Source organism: Dreissena polymorpha, chromosome 3 (genome assembly GCF_020536995.1).
Source record: "Dreissena polymorpha isolate Duluth1 chromosome 3, UMN_Dpol_1.0, whole genome shotgun sequence".
In the NCBI taxonomy this organism is placed as follows: Eukaryota; Metazoa; Mollusca; class Bivalvia; order Myida; family Dreissenidae; genus Dreissena; species Dreissena polymorpha.
The window spans coordinates 89,475,973-89,497,249 of record NC_068357.1 but is presented as its reverse complement, the minus strand read 5'-3'; the positions used below and the strand labels follow the sequence as shown (position 1 = coordinate 89,497,249).

General features: G+C 36.3%; 1 protein-coding gene across 3 annotated transcripts in view; it reads right to left on the bottom strand.

Annotated features, from left to right (window-relative positions):
- LOC127875189 (ESF1 homolog) overlaps positions 1-19,204 on the bottom strand; it is a 28,489-nt gene extending 9,285 nt beyond the window's left edge. The window contains exons 1-8 of one of the 3 annotated variants that reach the window (XM_052420041.1): positions 19,099-19,204; positions 11,528-12,193; positions 10,541-10,678; positions 8,662-8,828; positions 6,613-6,745; positions 5,124-5,283; positions 4,758-4,872; positions 3,608-3,737 (exon numbers count right to left, since the gene is read on the bottom strand). In XM_052420041.1, the coding sequence (XP_052276001.1) occupies positions 3,608-3,737; positions 4,758-4,872; positions 5,124-5,283; positions 6,613-6,745; positions 8,662-8,828; positions 10,541-10,678; positions 11,528-12,146 (1,462 nt within the window). In that variant the 5' untranslated portion in view covers positions 12,147-12,193; positions 19,099-19,204. Of the gene's footprint in view, positions 1-3,607; positions 3,738-4,757; positions 4,873-5,123; positions 5,284-6,612; positions 6,746-8,661; positions 8,829-10,540; positions 10,679-11,527; positions 12,194-18,930; positions 18,988-19,098 lie in introns of those variants that run through there. The other 2 variants (XM_052420043.1, XM_052420042.1) reach the window with 2 other exon arrangements.
- Between the last annotated feature and the right edge of the window lie 2,073 nt (positions 19,205-21,277).

Here is a 21,277-nt window from a genome sequence, read left to right as displayed (position 1 = left end):
CTATATGGGCTATAAGTTGTAGTAGCAGCCATTGTGTGAATACGTTTTTTGTTACTGTGAATGGTGGTGGTGGTGGTGGTGGTGGTGGTGGTGGTGGTGGTGGTGGTGTAGTAGTAGTAGTAGTAGTAGTAGTAGTAGTAGTAGTAGTAGTAGTAGTAGTAGTAGTAGTAGTAGTAGTAGTAGTAGTAGTAGTAATAGTAGTTGTAATAGTAGTAGTAGTAGTAGTAGTAGTAGTAGTAGTAGTAGTAGTAGTAGTAGTAGTAGTAGTAGTAGTAGTAGAAGTAGTAGTAGTAGTAGTAGTAGAGTAGTCGTAGTAGAAGTAGTAGTAGTAGTAGTAGTAGTAGTAGTAGTAGTGGTAGTAGTAGTAGTAGTAGTAGTAGTGGTAAAAGTAGTAGTAGTAGTGGCAGTAGTAGTAGAAGTAGTAATAGTAGACGTGGTGGTGGTGGTTGTGATGGTGGTGGTGGTGGTAGTAGTACTAGTAGTAGTAGTAGTAGTAGTAGTAGTAGTAGTAGTAGTAGTAGTAGTAGTTGTAGTAGTAGTAGTAGTAGTGGTAGTAGTAGTAGTAGAAGTAGTAGTAGTAGTAGTAGTAGTAGTAGTAGTAGTAGTAGTAGTAGCAGTAGCAGTAGCAGTAGCAGTAGCAGCATTACAAGACCAATACTTAAGAATGATCAAATGGGAAAAGGTAACATAGCACCGGCAGTAAATATGGGGCTCATTTACAGGTCAGATTTGGAATCTCTGCTGTAAAATGAGATTTTGAATGAATTAAAGGGAGGCAAATCTGTAATAAAAAGAACATGCATAAACCGTAGTTGTTTCCCTTGTTTGAACCATGCTAAATCCTTACAAGTTTGGAAAGAATTGGATGAAAAATTTGGACTTTATTGCATAAACACCATTTTCTCAATTCAAGGGGAGGTAATTCTGTACTTCATAGACAAATAATGCTCACTTTTTGTAGGGTTCGTGTCCTCATTGATATAAAGACACTGTGCAAATTTGGAAAGGATCGGACAAAAAATGTGGAAGATTTTTGAAAGTTTTCACAAAATAGGCAAAAACGAATAAACATGCAAAGTTCAACGAGCTCCTGCGGCCATGTTTTTTGACGAATCAAATTTCTTTGAACAACTTTTTCAGGGGAGCCCTCAAAGATCATCCCTGTGAAATTTTTTGAAAATCTGATGAGCGGTTTCTGACAAGAAGATTTTTTAAGGTTTTTACCATATATGGTCATGGCGGCCATCTTGGTTATGTGATCAAATTTTTTTTAACAATTCTTTTGTCCCATGACCTAGGGATGCTCCACATGAAATTTAGTTGAAATTGGCTCAATGGTTTAGTAGAAGAAGATGTTTACAAATTGTTTACAAATTGTTTACAGACGATTTGTATTTATCTTTTGGCAGGTATAGAAATCATCTCCCTTTAAAGCTTATTACTTCCCTTGGATTTTTTCCAATCCAACTGGGGAGGGGTGGGGGGGGGGGGTCTGTAGACAGTCAAAAATGACCAATTCAGACATCACTGAAAACCAAGGCCTGTGGTTTATCAAAGAGATCATAGCCAGATTTCATCATGTATCTATGGACATAAGTCCACTGGTATGTAATGAACCCTACCATTCGCAAATTAGTACAGGAAAGAAATGATAATTATATCATTAAAAAAAAAACTTTGACAAATCAATCATTTGAGTTATAAATAATCAAAATAAAAAATCTGTACAGTAACTGTGAAAAGAACTTAAATTCTTGGTAAGGAAATATATAATCTGAGATTTATAATTATATAAATTACTTCCCTTGAAAATAATTGTCTCTATAAATCTCTATTTTTAGTAGCAAATAATTAAAAGCCACTACCGTGACTGTAGATTCACCACTCAAAATGTGCAGCTCCATGAGATACACATGCATGCCAAATATCAAGTTGCTATGTTCAATATTGTATAATAATCTCCCTTTAAAGCTTATTACTTTCCTTGGATTTGTATTTTTGACCTTAGACCTTGAAGGATGACCTTGACCTTATACCACGATGTGTTTGTCAGAAACACAATGCCGCCTACCGGCCGCTTTGATTTATTTAACAAAAATATATAATTTGGCAGGTCAGATAATTATGTCCATTTAAAGCTTATTACTTCCCTTGGATTTGTTTTTTCGACCCCGTGACGTAGTTTTTGACCCGGCATGACCCATATTCGAACTTGACCTAGATATTGTCTAGATACAACTTCTGACCAAGTTTCGTAAAGATCAGATGAAAACTATTTGAATTAGAGAGCGGACACAAAAAGTGTGACAGACTGACAGAGAGACTTACAGACAGATGGACAGTGCAAAAACTATATACCCCCTTTTCTTTGAAAGGGGGCATAAAAATGTTTTAAGTGGCACCAAAGTAAAATATTTTGCAGAAAAAAAAACACATTTCTATTAGGACATCTCTCCAGTAAATAAATGAATGCCCTGGAAGAGACTAAATTATATACCAATTATATTCCATGAACTAGGGATTTTTTCATGCAGTGAACAAATTCAGAGAAACAAATCAATATTCCTAACCAGAAAAAAAACAATGAAAATGCATTGTATTTTATTCCATAGACTAGGGCCAAATAAATGGTCCAACCTTTCTTATCTGAGACTGGACTTACTACATGTGCGTTTAGTGTCGTCCCATAGTAGCCTATGCAGTTTCGCACCGGATAATAAGGGACAGCACTTTCCGTCTTTATGGCATTTTTGTTCAAAGGATGTCTCTTCTAAACAAAAATTCAGTCTCAGCGAAAAGTGACCCTTTAAAAGATGCATGCATGCCCCATTTTCCCAGACAGAGACTTATATATAAATGCTGTTTCATTACCCTTAGGTATAACTATGGACTTGAGCATATGTTGTGATTGGTTGAGGCTCTAGGCAAATTTGAAATGCTAGCTCAGTTGGAAAGGGTTATAATTTCATTAGGTTTCATAACTATGAGGACAATACTTACGCCAATGGTGCTGGTTATATTAATAAAACATATTTGAAATAACTTCACAATTTTTGTTGTTGACATCTTGCTAGAAGTTGGTGAGAAATAGCCTGAACCAGACGACAAAGCAGAGACTATAAATTATTACAATTTTTTTTTTTTTTTTCACCCCAAATTCAAATATACATAACACATTCCTTTGGGACATCTAACTAGTAAAATAATAGATTCCCTGGAGTGGATTATATTCCATGAACAAGGGAGTTTTAAAAGCAGTAAAAAATCCAGACAAACAATCACACCAAGGTTAAATAACAAAACTAATTAAACATGTATTGTATTATATTCCATAGCCTAAGGCCAAACAAACATACCATCTTTCCTCATTGGAGCTGTATGCAAAACTAGGCTTAATGCATGTACATAGAGACTGGTTCCAGATTAGCCTGTGCAGTTGACAAAGGCTTATCAGGGATGACACTTTATGCTTTAATGGAATTTTTGTTTTAAGAAAGTCTATTCTAAACAAAAATCCAGTCTAGGCGTCAAAGTGTCCTCCCTGGTTAGCTAATGCAGATGCACAGGCTAATCTGGGACGACACTTTACGTACATGCATAAACAAACCTTCTTCATCAGAGCTGGATGCCAGGTAAGCCTTCAGGTTCTCCTCCTCAATATCATCCCCACTCTTGGAGAACTGTTCAGCCGTCAGCTGCACACGCTCACGGTCTGTCTCATCCCATGTCAGGTCAACCTAGCCGGTGTATAGATAGATATATGCCATAGACAGGTGGGCGCCCAGTGATTTTTTTGGCCCAAAATTACAGCCTCTTACAGGCTATTTCCCAATTGCAAATAGTGAAAACAAAGCTGTTTCCCAATGGCAAAAAGTAACAATTATTTCCCAAATATCTGACCAAAATTTTCCCAAAAATATGCCAAACTTTTTCAATAAATAGTTAGTTTATTGAGTTTATTATACAGCAATTTAATTCCCTAGCACTAAATAATATGAATTTTAGAAAGCAGTTGAACATGCACTTATGAACAATTGGTATACTGTTATTTATAATCATATTAAAAATGTTTATTTTTTCCCAATTTCCTGGTCTATGGCGCTTTTTTCCCAATCAAAAAGGCACAGGCTGTAAACTATAAAGCGAAGAAAAATCAATGGCGCCAAGATACAATAATAATTATGTAGTATCTGCTATTGCAGTCAGGTTAAGTATGCCTCCGTCCACCAAAATTACATTTAGTTACAATTAAAAACGAATTCAGCAAGGTTTGCTTGGTACAACCGCAGCATGTATTGCTTTACTTAAGACACAAAGCTATTGTGACTATATGATTACTAATTACAGAATCATTATTATTTTACAGATTTTGATTAATTTGAATTTTGGCCTGGACGATGCAATTTCCAAAGACTAATATTTTGACACATTTTTGGACTGGAGCTTTTACCTGACAGTTTATGAAGATATATTATACATATATGTATTTAGTTGGATAAACATTGAATAAGTTAGGAAGTGTGATATGTTCTTACATATAATAGCTTTTGAATTGTTTAAATCTTGCTGTATTTTTCATTCTCTCCTTAATTTGTTTGATTGAATTAACAACAATAGGCTTGCTGTTCATGAATACCAGTTAAAAGTGTGTATCTAACATTATGCAGAGATTCCCGGAGCAGCACACAAGGCCACACCTTGTTACAGAGTCTTTTCATAAGCTACAGAGATTGGTAGTTCAATTAAATACAGCATACTTTGGATTGCGACAGGGCTGCGTTATTGAAGAAAATGGGTTTGTAGTTAGCAGGGGCTTCAGTACAGGAGGACGTCACATCTGTCTCCTCAAAATCCATATCATCGGGAATGAAGCTGCATAAAATAGCATTGAAAGATATTTATGGTAAATACATGATAACCTTTGAACCACTCTGCACATACAAAAATAGAGTTTTTTATAATTATAGTGTCATTCCTATAGGTCCACCATACGATGTTAAATAAAAAATACAAAGCCTTCAGCCCTAGCGGTTTCAGAAAAGATTTTTAAAGTTTTCACTTCATTATATTTATACAAGGAAAACAAATTTCCTCCGGGTGGGGCCATGGAAAAGTTTTACTACCGTAAATCGAGCCTGGTACATGAGGACTCATACTCGAGACCATCACATTCCTTGTAGATGGTGTCTGCAGTAGCTGCAGTGTCACACTCCACAACGGCATAGTAGTAACGTAGACGCTTCAGCTGGTACTCACGCAACTTCTCCATGTGGTAACTGGTGCCTGAACATATAATACCAAAATAATCATATGGACACTGTAAACGTTTTAAGGTTGGGTTTCGAAATTTATATCTTATGGGTGCTTCTTTTGACATACCATCAGTTTTCACTTCCTTCACCTCTTTAACTGACCCTCACAATGAGCTCCTTGAAACCCTGCTTCAAAACTACCTTCAGCCTAAGTTTTGCACCTCTTCCTAGATATCACCCTCAATCTTGCCACAGCAGGCTCCTTGTGACCTTGCTTCCTATTAACCTTCATCATCATTAGTTTGCCCCTCCTCATACTCCTCACCATTTCCCCCCATCTTGACCCTAGCAGCCTCCGTGGGACCCTGCTTCAAACATACCTTCATCATCCTTAGTTCTCCCCTCCTCATCCTCTTTAACATTGCATTAAATATGGACCTCATTAAGCTTCTTGTGACACTGCTTCTTAAATGCCTTCAGCATTTAGCTATTTTCTTCTCATTATCCTCATTAAAACCCATCAAAATCTTTACCTAACTGAGCTAATTTGGACCTTGCTTTGTACACACGTTTATCATCTTCCCTCCTGATGCTCTTCAACTTTCCCCAACATATTGACCATGATGAGCTAATGGCGGTCCTGCTTCTAACATACCTTTATTCATCATCAGTTTTCCCCAGCTTCCCATTAACATCCACTTTGATCTAGTCCACACTGAGCTCCATTGGATTCTGCTCTTTGCATGCCTTTATCATTCTCAGTAGTACCCTCGTCAATAACCTCTTCCATTTTACCTTGGCAGGCTATTTTAGGCATTGCTTCTTATAAACCTTGATTATCCTAAGTTCTCCCCTTTTCCTCATCAGCATCCCCATCAAATGTCATCAGTGAATTCTTTGGAACTCTGTTCCTTGCATACCTTCAGCATTGTTAGCACTCACCTCATCCTACTCAATGTCTGCCATACTGCTATATTACTCAGTAATATCACCCTTATTGGACTCATAAGAACTCTGCTTATACATGAACCATACCGGCATCATCATATTTCACAATCTTGAGGTCCTTAGGCACTGCTCCAAACATAACTTTTATCATTCTCAGTTCTCCCTTCCTCCTCCTGGAGATCCCCCCACCCCAAAAGCCCAGTAAGCTCCTTGCACCCTGCTTCTAACATACATTCATCGCTCTCAGTTCGTCCTTCTCATCCTTAACATTCCCTCAATCTTACCTCATCAGGCATTTTATATACCCTTATAATCCTCAGTTTTATTCTCTTCCTTATTAACATCCCCCTCAAATTTGATCAAAGTGAAGACCTTGTTATGACCATTGACCGAGTCCTTGCTCTTAACATACCTTCATCATCTTCAGTCCTCCCCTCGTCATCCTCCTCCTCAAAATCCCCCTCAATCTTGATCTCTGTGAGCTCCTTTGGGCCCTGCTTCTCCTCCTCAGCCATTCTCTCCTTGCCAAACTCAGATGGATAGACCTGCCATCACAGTTAAGATAAAAATCTTATTGGGTTATTATATAAGTATGAATGGTCATTTTTTCTATATATGCATACAATCAAGTTAGAACCTCATAATGCATTTGACGCTTACAAAATATTTATCTCAATAATTATTTTTTTAATCAAATCCTTGTATAATAAATTATTTCCGAAAAGCTGATAAGCATCTAATATATAAAAAATTACAATTAAACTACAGAAAGAGCAGTTAAGAGAGAATGATCTGCTTTGGTTGTTCTTCAAACAGACTCTGGCCCTTTTTTGTTAGGCAGTTATTTTAACTTCTAAAGAATTAAGTATTTTTCTAATTTGCTAAATACCCTGAATAAAACATGCACCTTGATTTTTTCTTCAAGGGACCTTTTCAAATTGCAGTAAATTGACAAAATTAAAAAAAAAAATGTTTCAGATTCGCAAACTTTCTTTGTAGTTGTAAGGTATGAACATTTACCATACTCTTAAATATCCATTATATGAATCTTTTGACGCTTTTAAAACCTGAAAATTATAATAAAGCCATGCAACACAAACAATTGAATAATTTGGAGAGTTCTGTTGTTGTTGTAATATTTGTGAGACTACGAGGATTGCTTATATAAAGTATAAAAAACATCATTCATTGCATGAGCACGGTTGGCCAAGTGGTCTTAGCGATAGACTTTTACTCCAAGGGTCAGTGGTTTGAGTCTAGTTGTGGGTTACTTTTTTTCCTTCTTTAATTTTATTCTTGTTTTTTACTGGAGCTTTTTAGATCCAATGTTTACATTTATCAATATAAAGTATTTAATGAGAAACTTCGATACATGCCAAAAAATGTGACAAAGTCCCCTTATGACTATATATGCAGGGAATAATCTACATGTGCGTCCTGCGTCTATGATGCACAAATAACGAAATAGACGCATCGTTTTGAAATATGTGCGTCCACTTGGACGCATTGCTGTACTGTATCCGGTAAGGCATACGCGAATCACGATAGGTACGAACCATCTTGTGTACGAGTCAAAAGTGTAGCAATGAACGCTGAGTTTAACCGAATGAGGCTTGAAGACTCCAGCAAGTCTTTTGATTGGCTCTAGTCGAGCCGCTGATGTACAATACGAACCAATTAGAATCGACCTTTAAAATAGAATGTGTTATGATATTTTCTCGAGTCCCCGGATGAAAACCTGCTTTAACTTTGTGTAACTTAGTCATAAATAATACAGAAAAAATGCCTCCGAAATAAGGTGTTGAAGCTTAATAATAAAATAAAACAAATCTAAACTTTAATAATGGTAGGTCAACGGCTCGCAATTCGGACGTAAACAATAATATTATCAAGCTCGCAATTCAGATGTTAACAATAATATTATCATCAATTCGAATCAAGTTGAAATGTTATAACAGGTTACATTCATGTAACAGATAACGTTATAGCCTATGTGAAGGCAAACAAGATAGTGATAACTCTGAATTTGTTTTGTTTTTTTTGGTTTCAACAAGTTTTTGAGATTATTAAAAGTTTAATGCAAGTATAGTTATTGAGCTAGTGTGATTTAGACATATTTTCTTCACTACTTGGTATCTTTCAAAATTTGGGACCCATTCTTTTTCAAGGTGGACTCATTAATTTTGGCCTGGGACTCATTCGTCTAAAATCTGCGAGTTCAGGGACCCATAGATAGTAAATTCTAGATTATTCCCTGTATATGGCGCATTTTTTAAAATAATTGTCAACTTAAGTAACCCACCATGGTCTATGGGGTCATTTCAACATGCATAATGTTTATGTTTGAAGTTTAAAGGCAATGCCTAAGAAACTAACCAAAAAAACCTTGAACTTGGACGCAAACCCTGATAAAGAGTATATTAGCGCTCCCTTTCTTCGAAAAGTTGACCTCAAAACTTACCTTGACAGACTTTATGAGGCCCTTAGTGGGCTTGAATGAGTTGAGTAGCATGTAGATGTCCCTGGCCTTCATACGGTCCCAGTCCATGTTGCACACCGCTAGTCGGCAAGTGGCCTCCTCCATAGCAACCACGTTCTCGTCCCTCTCACCCCAGCCATGGTCAAAATCTGGCATACACAAACAGTTTAACCCTTTCCAATTTCAATTACCCACTTTCACACATTTAAGACCTTTCTTACTAGATTAAAGTTTTAAAGCCTTTAATTCAACCCTTAGGTAATGATGAGCAGCAAAGTGCAAACCGGTAATACCTGGAGACTGGGAGTTATTCATAGGTGGCTATGGTTTGTGCCAGTTGCATATAGCCATTTTAACTTTTCTTCTGAATGGGAATGGGTCAAACCTGTTTAAATTGTATAATATGTCAGGCATTAATTGAGAGGTTTATGTTTTTTAAGGTATCCCAAGCACAGGCTTTATTAATTTAACTTCTGCAATAGAAAATTGCTGTCACAATTTAAATCCTTTGCATCAAATATATTTGGATTTAGAACCAACAAGGGCTGTTTGTAAAACATGCATGCCCCCCATAAGGGCTGTCAGTTGTAGTGGCAGCCATTGTGTGAATACATTTTTTGTCACTGTGACCTTGACCTTTGACCTAGTGACGTGAAAATCAATAGGGGTTATCTGCTAGTCATGATCAATGTACCTATAAAGTTTCATGATCCTAGGCCTAATTATTCTTGAGTTATCATCAGGAAACCATTTTACTGTTTACGATTCACTGTTACCTTGACCTTTGACCTAGTGACCTCAAAATCAATAGGCGTCATCTGCCAGTCATGATCAATGTTCCTATGAAGTTTCATGATCCTAGGCGTTAGCATTCTGGAGTTATCATCCTGAAACCATTTTACTGTTTCAAGTCACTGTGACCTTGACCTTTGACCTAGTGACCTCAAAATCAATAGGGGTCATCTGCCAGTCATGATCAATGTTCCTATGAAGTTTCATGATCCTAGGCGTAAGCGTTCTTGAGTTATCATCCAGAAACTATTTTACTGTTTCGAGTCACTGTGACCTTGACCTAGTGACCTGAAAATCAATAGGGGTCATCTGCTAGTCATGATCAATGTACCTATGAAGTTTCATGATCCTAGGCGTAAGCATTCTTGAGTTATCATCCGGAAACCATTTTACTATTTCTAATCACTGTGACCTTGATCTTTGACCTAGTGACCTGAAAATCAATAGGGGTCATCTGCGAGTCATGATCAGTGTGCCTATGAAGTTTCATGATCCGGACAGACGGACCAACATGAGCAAAACAATATACCCGCTCTTCTTCCAAGCGGGGCATAAATATAACCAAGTCTTTTAATACAGCCTCAAGTCAAATAGGCAAATTAGACTATTTAATTAAAAACGTACATGTATGGATCACAAAGGGTACAGGGTGCTGCACAAAAAAGGCAAAGTGGAAAACCAGATCAGTTTGGTGCCATTTTCTTACAATTACATAAATCTATAGTTGTTAATTCCAGCACTTGCAATTATAGATTTAATACATAACATTTTCACTTGCCATTGAATATTTTAACACATAAATATATTATAACATATTTTAACATTTTAAGTTTTACCAAACTAGAGGGGCATAAAGGGGGGGGGGGAACAATAAAAAACAAGGCGTAGCACCTTGCTACATATTTTGCTTTAGATCTTTAACTATAATGACTGCATGACTATTTCAAGGACTAACCTGTATTTTAAGACATATTAACAGACCCTAGATAAACTAAGATAGTTATTAAGAAGAAAGGCCTAACTTAGCAAAACATCACAAACTAGTTAAAAAGTTCCCTATCAAACATACCATCAACAGTTTTGCCACCATCATCGTCGTCGTCATCCTCACTACTATCGTCATCACTAGAACTACTGCTGTAGGCATTGCCGACCCCTCTTGCAAGATCCACCCCACTGTCATTGGTTGGAAAGTCCTCTTCTGACTCTGGAAATCATATGCATACATTCTGCTTCGAATCGTGTGTTTACTATGATTTGACATTTTCAACAGCATTTCAATACAGTCAAAGGTCATAACACGGTTTTAAACATTGTCATTCTCACACGTATCCTGGGTAAACTGGTATACCAGTAGTCCAGTACAAATAATTCAAACTTATACTATTAAATGACAACTGGCCTACTTATATCAGACTCTAAGGTTTGGGAAGAGGTACTAAGAATGATTCAATTAATTATACTATGTCCTTGTAATCTTCACATTATTCTAAACAAGGGACAAAATTGTCACAAAACCAGGTTTTCATTGTGAAAAAAAAATCTGATAAAGGGAGAAAACTCAAACTGAACTTTTGAAATGAACAAACAAAATTAACCCCCTTTGTAAGTTTGTTTTTAAAAAAATCTATTTTTAGTCGTGGCGACCTTGACAATGGAGATATTGACGTGATTCTTTCGTGCGACACACCGTCCCATGATGGTGAACAAATGTGCCAAGTGATTTTAAAATCTCACAATGAATGACATAGTTATGGCCATTTTTGACCTTTGAACTCAAAGTGTGACCTTGACCTTGGAGATATCGACGTAATTATTTCGCGCGACACACCGTCCAATGATGGTGAACAAATGTGGCAAATGATTTTAAAATCTGACAATGAAAGACATAGTTATGGCCCGGACAAGCTTGTTCCGCCCGCCCGCCAGCCAGCCAGCCAGCCCACCCGCATTCGCCAATCTAATAACCAGATTTTTCCTTCGGAAAACCTGGTTAAAAATTATTTAAACAATGATGAATCATATATTTATAATAACTTCATTATTTCATTTTTACCTTCTTCGCTTTCTTCATCTGAGTCATCCTCATCTTCTATGTCCTGTTTCTTTTTTGTGACAGCATCAGGAACTTGTTTCCCTTTGACCAGATCTTCAACTTTCTTCTGTTTCCCTTTAGATTTTCCCTTCTGTATAGGTTTTGAGATCTCATCACTTGCATTATCCCCATTATCTTCATCATCATCATCCTTGTCCACATCATCATTTGCATCAGAACTGTCTTCATCATTTTGTTTCCCTTTGACTAGTTTCTTGTGTTTCACTTTTAGTTTTCCTTCCTTCGGTTTTCTTTTAGCTTTTATTTTCTCTTTGGGTTTTGGCACCTCATCTCTTGCATCATTAACATTGCCATCTTCTTCATCCTCATCCACATCTTCATTTGCATCAGAACTGTCTTCATCCGATAGTTCATAATATTTCTTCAAGTTCTCATTTGTCGTAAGATTCACTGGCCTGCCCCTTTTATCAACTGTATATTTCATCTTAAACCTCTTATCCTTGAACATGTGCTTGAATCTGTTGTCGATTTTGACTTTCCTTTCTTTCAGTGGAACCTTGCGGAATCGAGGGTCCTTTGCCACATGAGCAAACCGGTCATCCTTTAAAACTTCCTCCATCTTTTCTCTAAGCAACTTAATATCTACAATCTCTAGATATCACGCTTCTGAAAATTGAAAGTAATTATTATGATTAAAATTAATATAAATAAAGGATAATGTAGCAGTGTTAATGTTGAATACAGACAAACATTTTAGAAGATTTTTTTGTATACACAGTGCAGATACATGTAGTTTCAGCACTTAATTCTGACATTCTACAGTAAATACAATTTTTAGGGTTCAAACATGATATTTTATGGCACTTCTCCTGTATTAAAAATGTCAATGATTTAGCTCTTCCTAACATGATGTTTAATGTTCACATTATGTAAAATTTTGATCTGATGAATGAACAATGACAATGTTTAGTTATAATGTTTTAATACGACAGTACTTTCTGTTGTGGATATTATCAATTTTAAATAAACAATATTTTTAAACCTATTGTACCTTTAATTTGAATTTTTAATAAATGAAAGTATATTGATTTACATGTAGAATATGTTATAAAATAAATTTGTCCTGTCTAGTGTCTATTCTAGAAGTCCAAAAGTAGCGGGGAAATCCCCCCCTCACTTTGAAAAATAGGGGGGATTTTTAAAAAACAGGGGGTCAATTACCAAATACCATTTTTTAATTAACATTTAAGTTTCCATGTTTAATTGTTTTACCTAAAACAGTATGACATTTCATTATGTCAGTGAAATACTATGGTACTGCAGAGCTCCAGATAAGGTTTTGTGAAATTCTTAAATAACTACCAGATTTTCAAAAAGAATTCTTAACTCTGAAATTTTATTCTTAACGTTACTACTTAGTTTTGGAAAATAATTCTTATTTTTTCTAAATGACCTAAAAATAAATAATAATAGTTATTTTCATGCGAAAAAAATCAAAGTAAACATACTAGCAACTTTATTTATGCGAGTTCAACAGTGTCTTTTCAGTATTATACAATGTTATTTTTCAAATACCTTCATATGCCCAAACTGTGCTTATATTGTATGCCTTAGATGAATTTTTACATATTTCACAATTAAAACGGGTCTCCCCTTCAATCTTTTCAACGATTAGCCACGGGACTTGTCCACTCGTTCAATGTTTTTTTGTGTGTGTTTAAGTTTGGACCCGTCGTGTCGCGTTTTTGTTTAGCTTTTCCGACTGTGTCGGCAACTGAACAAACAACATCGTATAAGATCTTTTCTATAATGTCTTTCTTAACATTAAACTTCGGCTCACTTTGCGTACAATATGTTAAAAGTGTGTTTTTGGACGCTTTGCAGTTTTTTAGGACGTTCACTGGGCGCCGCCATTTTTTTTTTGACAGATAGACTGTATACGCCACTTTTATTGAGAAAAATGCGCTTTGTTATACAAACCCGATAACCATTCTATATAAGCACCGCAAAGATCTTTAATACGCAAAATGAACTCAATAAAAATCGATACGATCCGATGTTAAAATAATATTCGTAACTTGATTTTGAAATTCTTAATGGTACGACAAGATTTAACAAGAGCACCGCCTTGCGGGTGCAGACCGCTCATCTATTTTCTTTTTAAAGGTGAAGGGACTCTCATTTTCAATCACAAAGGAGGGAGGAGTGGAGTGAAGAGGGGTGTATAGTGTGGGGTTGTGGACATTTATTACATTATCTTCCAAAAAAGCGAAAAAAAAAAAAATAATAAAAAAATCGGGGGGGGGGGTATAGTGTGAGGGTGTGGTGATAATTTGTGAGATGATCTTAAAAAAAAAAAAAAAAAAAAAAAATAAAAAAAAAATTTGGGGGGGGGGGGGGGGTGGGGGGGGGTGGGGTGGGGGTATAGTGTGAGGGTGTGGTGGTCATTTGTGAGATGATCTTATAAAAAAAAAAAAAAAAAAAAAAAAAATTAGGGGGGGGGGAGGGGGGGGAGGGGGGGGAGGGCACGGGGGATGGTTTGGGTGAAGTCTATTGTGGTATGTCAGGTAAGAGTAGTTTCATCAAAGTAACAATCAAATCTAATCATAAATAAAGAAGTTATGGCAATTTTAGCAAAATTTAATAATTTGACCTTGAGAGTCAAGGTCATTCAAAGGTCAAAGTAAAATTCAAGTTGCCAGGTACAGTAACCTCATGATAGCATGTAAGTATTTGAAGTTTGAAAGCAATAGCCTTGATACTTCGAGTGGATCGAAACACAAAATTTAACCATATATTAAAAGTTACTAAGTCAAAAAAGGGCCATAATTCCGTAACAATGACAACCAGAGTTATGCAACTTGTCCTTTTACTGTACCCTTATGATAGTTTGTGAGTGTTCCAAGTATGAAAGCAATATCTATGATACTTTAGGGGTAAAGTGACCAAAACATAAATCTTAACCAAATTTTCAATTTTCTAAGTATAAAGGGCCCATAATTCCGTCCAAATGCCAGTCAGAGTTACATTACTTTGCCTGCACAGTCCCCTTATGATAGTTCATAAATCTTGCAAGTATGAAAGCAATAGCTTTGATACTGTAGGAATAAAGTGGACCTAAACACAAAACTTAATCAAATTTTCAATTTTCTAAGTATAAAAAGGGCACATAATTCTGTTAAAATGCCAGTCAGAGTTACATTACTTTGCCTGCACAGTCCCCTTATGATAGTTAGTAAGTGTTGCAAGTATGAAAGCAATAGCTTTGATGCTTAAGGAATAAAATGGACAAAAGGGCACATAATTCTGTCAAAATGCATGCCAGAGTTATCTAACTTTGCCTGCCCAGTCCCCTCATGATAGTAAGTAAGTGTACCAAGTTTGAATGCAATAGCATTGATACTTACTGAGAAAAGTGGAACTAAACGCAAAACTTAACCAAAATTTTCAATTTTTTAAGTATAAAAAGGGCACATAATTCTGTCAAAATGCACGCCAGAGTTATCTAACTTTGCCTGCCTAGTCCCCTCATGATAGTAAGTAAGTGTACCAAGTTTGAATGCAATAGCATTGATACTTTCTGAGAAAAGTGGACCTAAACGCAAAACTTAACCGGACGCCGACGCCAACGCCAACGCCGACGCCGACGCCAAGGTGATGACAATAGCTCATAATTTTTTTTCAAAAAATAGATGAGCTAAAAATAAATACGTAACGGACTTGAAAATAATTCGTAATTACGAAAATACGACCCTTATCTGGAGCTCTGGTACTGGCTGTTAAATAAAACAGTACTTTCCATAGTATTGCAGTGACTTGACTAAAAACAAAAATATGTTTTCACATTATATTTTTGTATCATTAAAAATTATTAAAATTAACAAAAGAAGTCCCCAGAAAGTGCGAAAAGAAAGTGAACAATCAGAAGACAAAACTCTTTACTCAATATCAATCAATGAACCCACCCGAACTTCACAGCTAATCAGTTTTTGTTATTATTCTTTAATTGATTAATTTACACAGGATGAGAGCTTACGCTTATTGAAGTTGCAGAAGACCATACGTGGTATGTTATCACAGATCTGATTGGATAGTCAGCAATCTGATAGCTAATTAGAGATGTTAACAATGTCGCATTGTATTGGCGAATCTGATTGAACCAGGTCAGTTACAGCAGGCTGAGTCGGAGTCAATATACACGCCAACGTCATTGACTCTTGCACTCGAATATCCTGGTGTATTGATTTGCTAAGTCGCTCCCTACTGCGAACATGCGCGTGTTATCTATAGTTTGCACATGGATTTACTCTGAAATTAGGGCAAAGTTTTTTCTCCCTGCCGATTTAAATAAACGAAGTTTGCTCCCTGTTCGCCTCAGTCGCCCCACCCCTGTGAATTGTATATATTGTCATGTCACCAACACTACGCGACTCGTGATTTTTGCCGCGATTCTCGCATCACCGCAATCGATGCGACGTGACAAATTGCGGTGATTCCGAGCGACAAGAAAATTTGGGTGATGTCTCGGCGACCGTCGCGCGATGTATCTCGCTGTTACGCAATCAGCGCGAATCACCGATATCACCGCGAACCGCCGTGGTTCACCTTTTTAAGAGATTTACATTAAGGGTTACACTACATTACATGTACATGTAACATATATGTATACACTTACATTATACATTGCTATAATAAAGCTTTTGTTGTTGTTGTATGCAATGGGCGTATTAGCTAAAATACTCCCGTTCCGACATGAACATGATGAAGTAATGTCGGAAGCTTTAACGGCTCCAAATTAATATAACAGCGCAGAAGAATGATCATGCAATAATTATTTAACATAACATGTAAACATTATTTAACTAATTGCATTAGCAGAATGTTTATTAAAACTTACAATCAATTATATTCCAGGCCCGAATACACCACCACGGTTCAAATTCCATATTGTTGCAATATACATGTAGCGTAGCACTGTGTAAATTGAAAGTTGCATAGTGTTTCGTCATTGGTCAGTTATAAATACCTTGTTTCTCTACATGGTATTTGATTTCGACGAAACTAATAATTTGGTAATTTACGAGAAATATGATATAAGTTTTCCATTTAAACTTTGATCTTACCTTGTGTGTTAATTGACGTTATTAATTATGTTAATACTTATTTTTGCATTTCATTAAGAATTATAACGTGTAGATCTTGCCCTTTTGTTAACAGTGTTTAGCAAAATATTCGCGCCTTAAGACACGGGAAATTGTTTAAGTAACACTTTCATTTAAAGGTTAAATGTAATCGGTAGATTACATCTAATTATTTGGACTAAAATATGCTATACTTATTTATTTTCTCTTTCAGGCTCCAATGCGGATAACTCGTGTTACTCGCGTTACTTTCCGAGCGTTGTACATACATTCACAATGCTTGATAAGCCGGAAATCGGAAATACATTACTGTTCTATTTTTAAGTACATGTTATTATGACATCGTGGTAAATAATTTGTTGTTATTACATCATTGCCTATATATTAAAGCCATTAAACATTGTGTTTGTTTTGCTGGAAAAAAAACACGAGTATATCAACGTAGCACTTAGCGTTCGCAGAGTTCAATAAATTAATGATGATGTATAATGTACATGCATTTCTCTGGGTTTTCACGCCAAAAACAAAAAACCCTCAACAGTTGATTATTTAGTGTGTACTGTCCAGCGGGTGATAGTGTTTGTTCAACTGTGAAAAGATGTGACAATCACAGAAACAACAGGATGGCGCTGCCAATTAAGTGCGATACTGGATCAAAGGGCATTGACAAAAAATAACAGTTTGGTTATATTTTTCGGCGTTTACTCAGATGGTCTCTCACAACAAAAAAACTATACAAGTCAAGGTATTATGTTTTACTTCTATCAGTAACGATACGGATACGGCGTGTTTGATTTGAATTGACTTTAAAAGAAATATCAAATTGTTGGCGATATAACTGTTTTAAAAATACCAAAGAAACATTTAACCGAAATCAACAGAATTCAATGTTCTCTGCGCTACGCAGTTTGTATAAAAAAATCAATACTTGCACACTCGTATACCTTGACCTTGTACATTGCCGCATAATTTTCGCGCTCTTTTGTCAGGAAATATACATGATGACTATATTGAAAGCATTTGTAAACGTCATGTTAACATTAAAACATCGGAAGTGTGTTTCGGATTATAAATTTTTGTTCTCATTTGGGAATTTAACGGAACATTTATACTTATGGTATGTTTGTTTTGAATTGTATATTAATTTGTTACAACGCTTTACGTGTGAAAAAAATGTGAAAAAAATGTTTTGATAATATTATGCATTAATAGCACAATTTCCAGAAGGAAAACGTTTTTTACGTATGACGCAATAAAACTTTTTTTTGTAAGATCGTATTGTATCAATCTAAATTTAAATACGCTCGTCCAATGAAAGCTGTGTCCCACATTATGCGCTGTACTCTTTACACTTCTGAAAAATGGCGTAGTCATATGGTTGTTTTAATGAAATTCTCAAACATATTTACCGACATAAATGTTCCAAGATTATTTTTTTGATGTTGGATTATCGGATAATTGTGAACATTAGAAGTGTTATGTACATGTATAAAGTTAGCGATACGATTCGGTTTCTATGCATGAATTGGCGAGTCATCGTTGTCACTGCGATCACGGCGAATTGCGGGGAATCGCAGCGAATCACCACAACATTGAGGGGATTTAGCGCGAAGATTATCTTGCTCTCGCGCGACGTCGGAGTGACGAGTCACGTGAAATCGCTGTGATTTTCCTCCCAAAAAGCAAAATGCCCGCCTTGACTTCGCAAATTAGGCAAAAATCACGGGTCGCGTAGTGTATTTTCGCGATGTGCACAGATTGTTTCATGTAACATTTTCCGGGAATCTTAAAAAAGGAAAAAAAATTTCTTTAACATAAATCAAATACATGAAAGTGTTGTGTTTACACTAGCAGTGGTCTGCAGTTTATGTGCAAGTTTTTTAAGAGTACTGAAAAAAAATGCAAGGAATAGGCATAACTTTGGATTATTTCAGTTGAAGTAAGATTTTTAAATGCAATTAAACTGTTGTGTTTTTTTTCTTATTTTAGTCGTGTCTGTAATTATTTTAAAGCCTAGTAATGTTAGCTAAACAAAATACTCGGAGCGCATGCTTGTCAGCTTGTGACATCATCACGAGAGCGGCGTTTTTAATGTAATCAATGTGATCGAAATTGGGTAATGCTCGAAATAAGGAAATCGTACGATATTTAGAAATAGTGAAAATGAGAAGAATTCAATGTATTGATTGCCTGCATGAGCTCTGTCAGTTTTTTTTTTATTTCATGATATTAAATAACTACTATAGATTTATTTTTTCTTACGTATCCAACAATCTATATCTCATAACTGAAATAATGTGCCAGCGACCACATTTTTCATCGCGAAAACACGTGACAATGGCGTAACCTCTCAAACTGATATTACTTTCCATTAAAAATTCATATTATGGTTATCTTACATAACAATCGTGAATGTAATGAAGCACATACCATATGCATCATGTATTTCATATAAGAGAAAAATAAAGAAGATCGTGGTCTTGTTTACTTTTACAAAACTATCACAATACATGGAAATCGCAATAAAAAGGTTACTACCCACGTTTAAATTAGAGCCTTCAGTGTGAATTTCAATGTGTATGTGGAACGACAATTCTGCATGGAGATTGTGTGTGTTTGCAAGTCTTCAGCGTCTAATGCTGCATTGATAACGACTTCTATCTGTGGCTCAACATATGCCAATTTATATGCTGCGATGAAAAAGAGCCATAATGAGTGACATAAGTTTTTATTGTTTAAATTGTCTAATACTGATGTCAAATATGTGAATATTACGTTCTTATATATGTGAGTTATTTTAGAGTATTCGCGTAGTGTCACAGGGACCTATGCTTAAATATTTGTTTAATCCAATCCAACTTGTGTGGCCTATAAACTTTTTTCGAGGGGATGGGGTAAAAATATGCTAAACAATTATCAAGAAAAGAAGGAAATACATTAAAAACATGTTATTTATTTCCAGCGTATGGCGATTCAAAAAGTACAACTGAACATGAAAAGCATGGAATCTGTGAAAGGAACCACATTTGGAAATAAACAAAGGCATTGCAGCCAAGTGATTATAATTAACACAAATACTTCATTCTCACACGATTCATGATGTTTAAACATCGATTTTACAATTTTACTAAACATTTGAATGGTTTATTCGAAATTCGATCATTTTCACATTTATTTGGGCTACTTTATTATTTCTGGTAAGTTGAGTGTTGCATATTGACATTTTTCATTTTTATTTAATGTAACGTGACCAGATTGGCCTTTTTGCCTCGTTGTTTGGTTTTACTATTCACCAGTAGTTCGTTCAGCATTCTGCGACAATTCTTGCGTTCTGAAATTTAATTATACTCTTGTGCAACCCAACTTGTTGTCACAGCCCGTGACCTGCTCGGATGCCATGACCTGAAAAAAAAACAGGTTGAAACCATTATCCTCGATTACAGTAAGGCCTCCAGCACCGTACCCCACCATTAGCCACCATCGTCTACTGCTGAAGCTTGATAACTAATGGGCCGCATCCGCACTCAAACGGATATCACCTTTCCTCACACAACGTGAGATGTGCGAGGTGGTTGAATGAGAGAAGTCCCGTCACGTTGCTGTAGGATCTGGCGTCCCAGAAGGCACAGTGTTAGGGCCTGCTGTTTCTATGTCATATTACTGATCTACCAGAAAGAGTGAAATCACACATCCGGCTATTTTCAGACGACTGCCTACTGTATAGAGCCATCAACTCAATTAAAGACCACCGTATTCTACAAGAAGACTTTGATAACCTTCAAAAAATGGTTTAACTCCAAGGCATGCTATCTCCTCAGTTCAAAATCGAAATATCCCTTCTTCTACACCATTGACTACACAATTCTCAAAAACGTCCAAGGGAATCCGTACTTAAGTATTACTTTCTCCAATGACTTGAAATGGAAAACCCACATCTCAACCATAACAAAACGGGCCAACTCTACACTAGGCTTCCTGAGACGAAACCTCAGATACTGCCTCCAAAGCTGCCTGCAAACCGCATACCTAGCGCTCATCCATTCCTAACTGGAATAGGGGAGTGTAGTGTGGGGCCCGTACCAGCAAGGCGACATAGACAAGCTAGAGCGAGTCCAGCGATCTGCGATACGCTTTAATACTAATGATTACAAATCCAGACCAGGGGCGTATCCAGAAGTTTTTCAGAGGGGGTGCTAAACCGGGACGGCTTCGGGAGGTGTGTCTACTCACGCGGTTGAATTTGGTATGAAATGGCACCTTAAAATGGTGCAGTTTCCTGCTATCTAATCAGCATGGTTGTAATCATATTATGTATTACTTGTTGAGTCTTGTGGATCAAAAACTGTCAAATAAGGCAAAGTCATTGATAAACCTTTTTACAAATTATAAAAATTATATTTTAAGCAACACCCTTTATTTCAAGTTCTATTAATAAACTAAAAGCACATTTCAAAGACATCAACATATCAAACAATTTGCCACGTTTCTTGTTCCCAGCACTGTCATACTATGGAACAACCTCCCATCAGAAAGTGTCCTCCTGCCAACGCTTGAATCCTTGAAGCTGGCAGTTAGCCAAATTTCATATTGTGTTTTTAACCTGATTTAA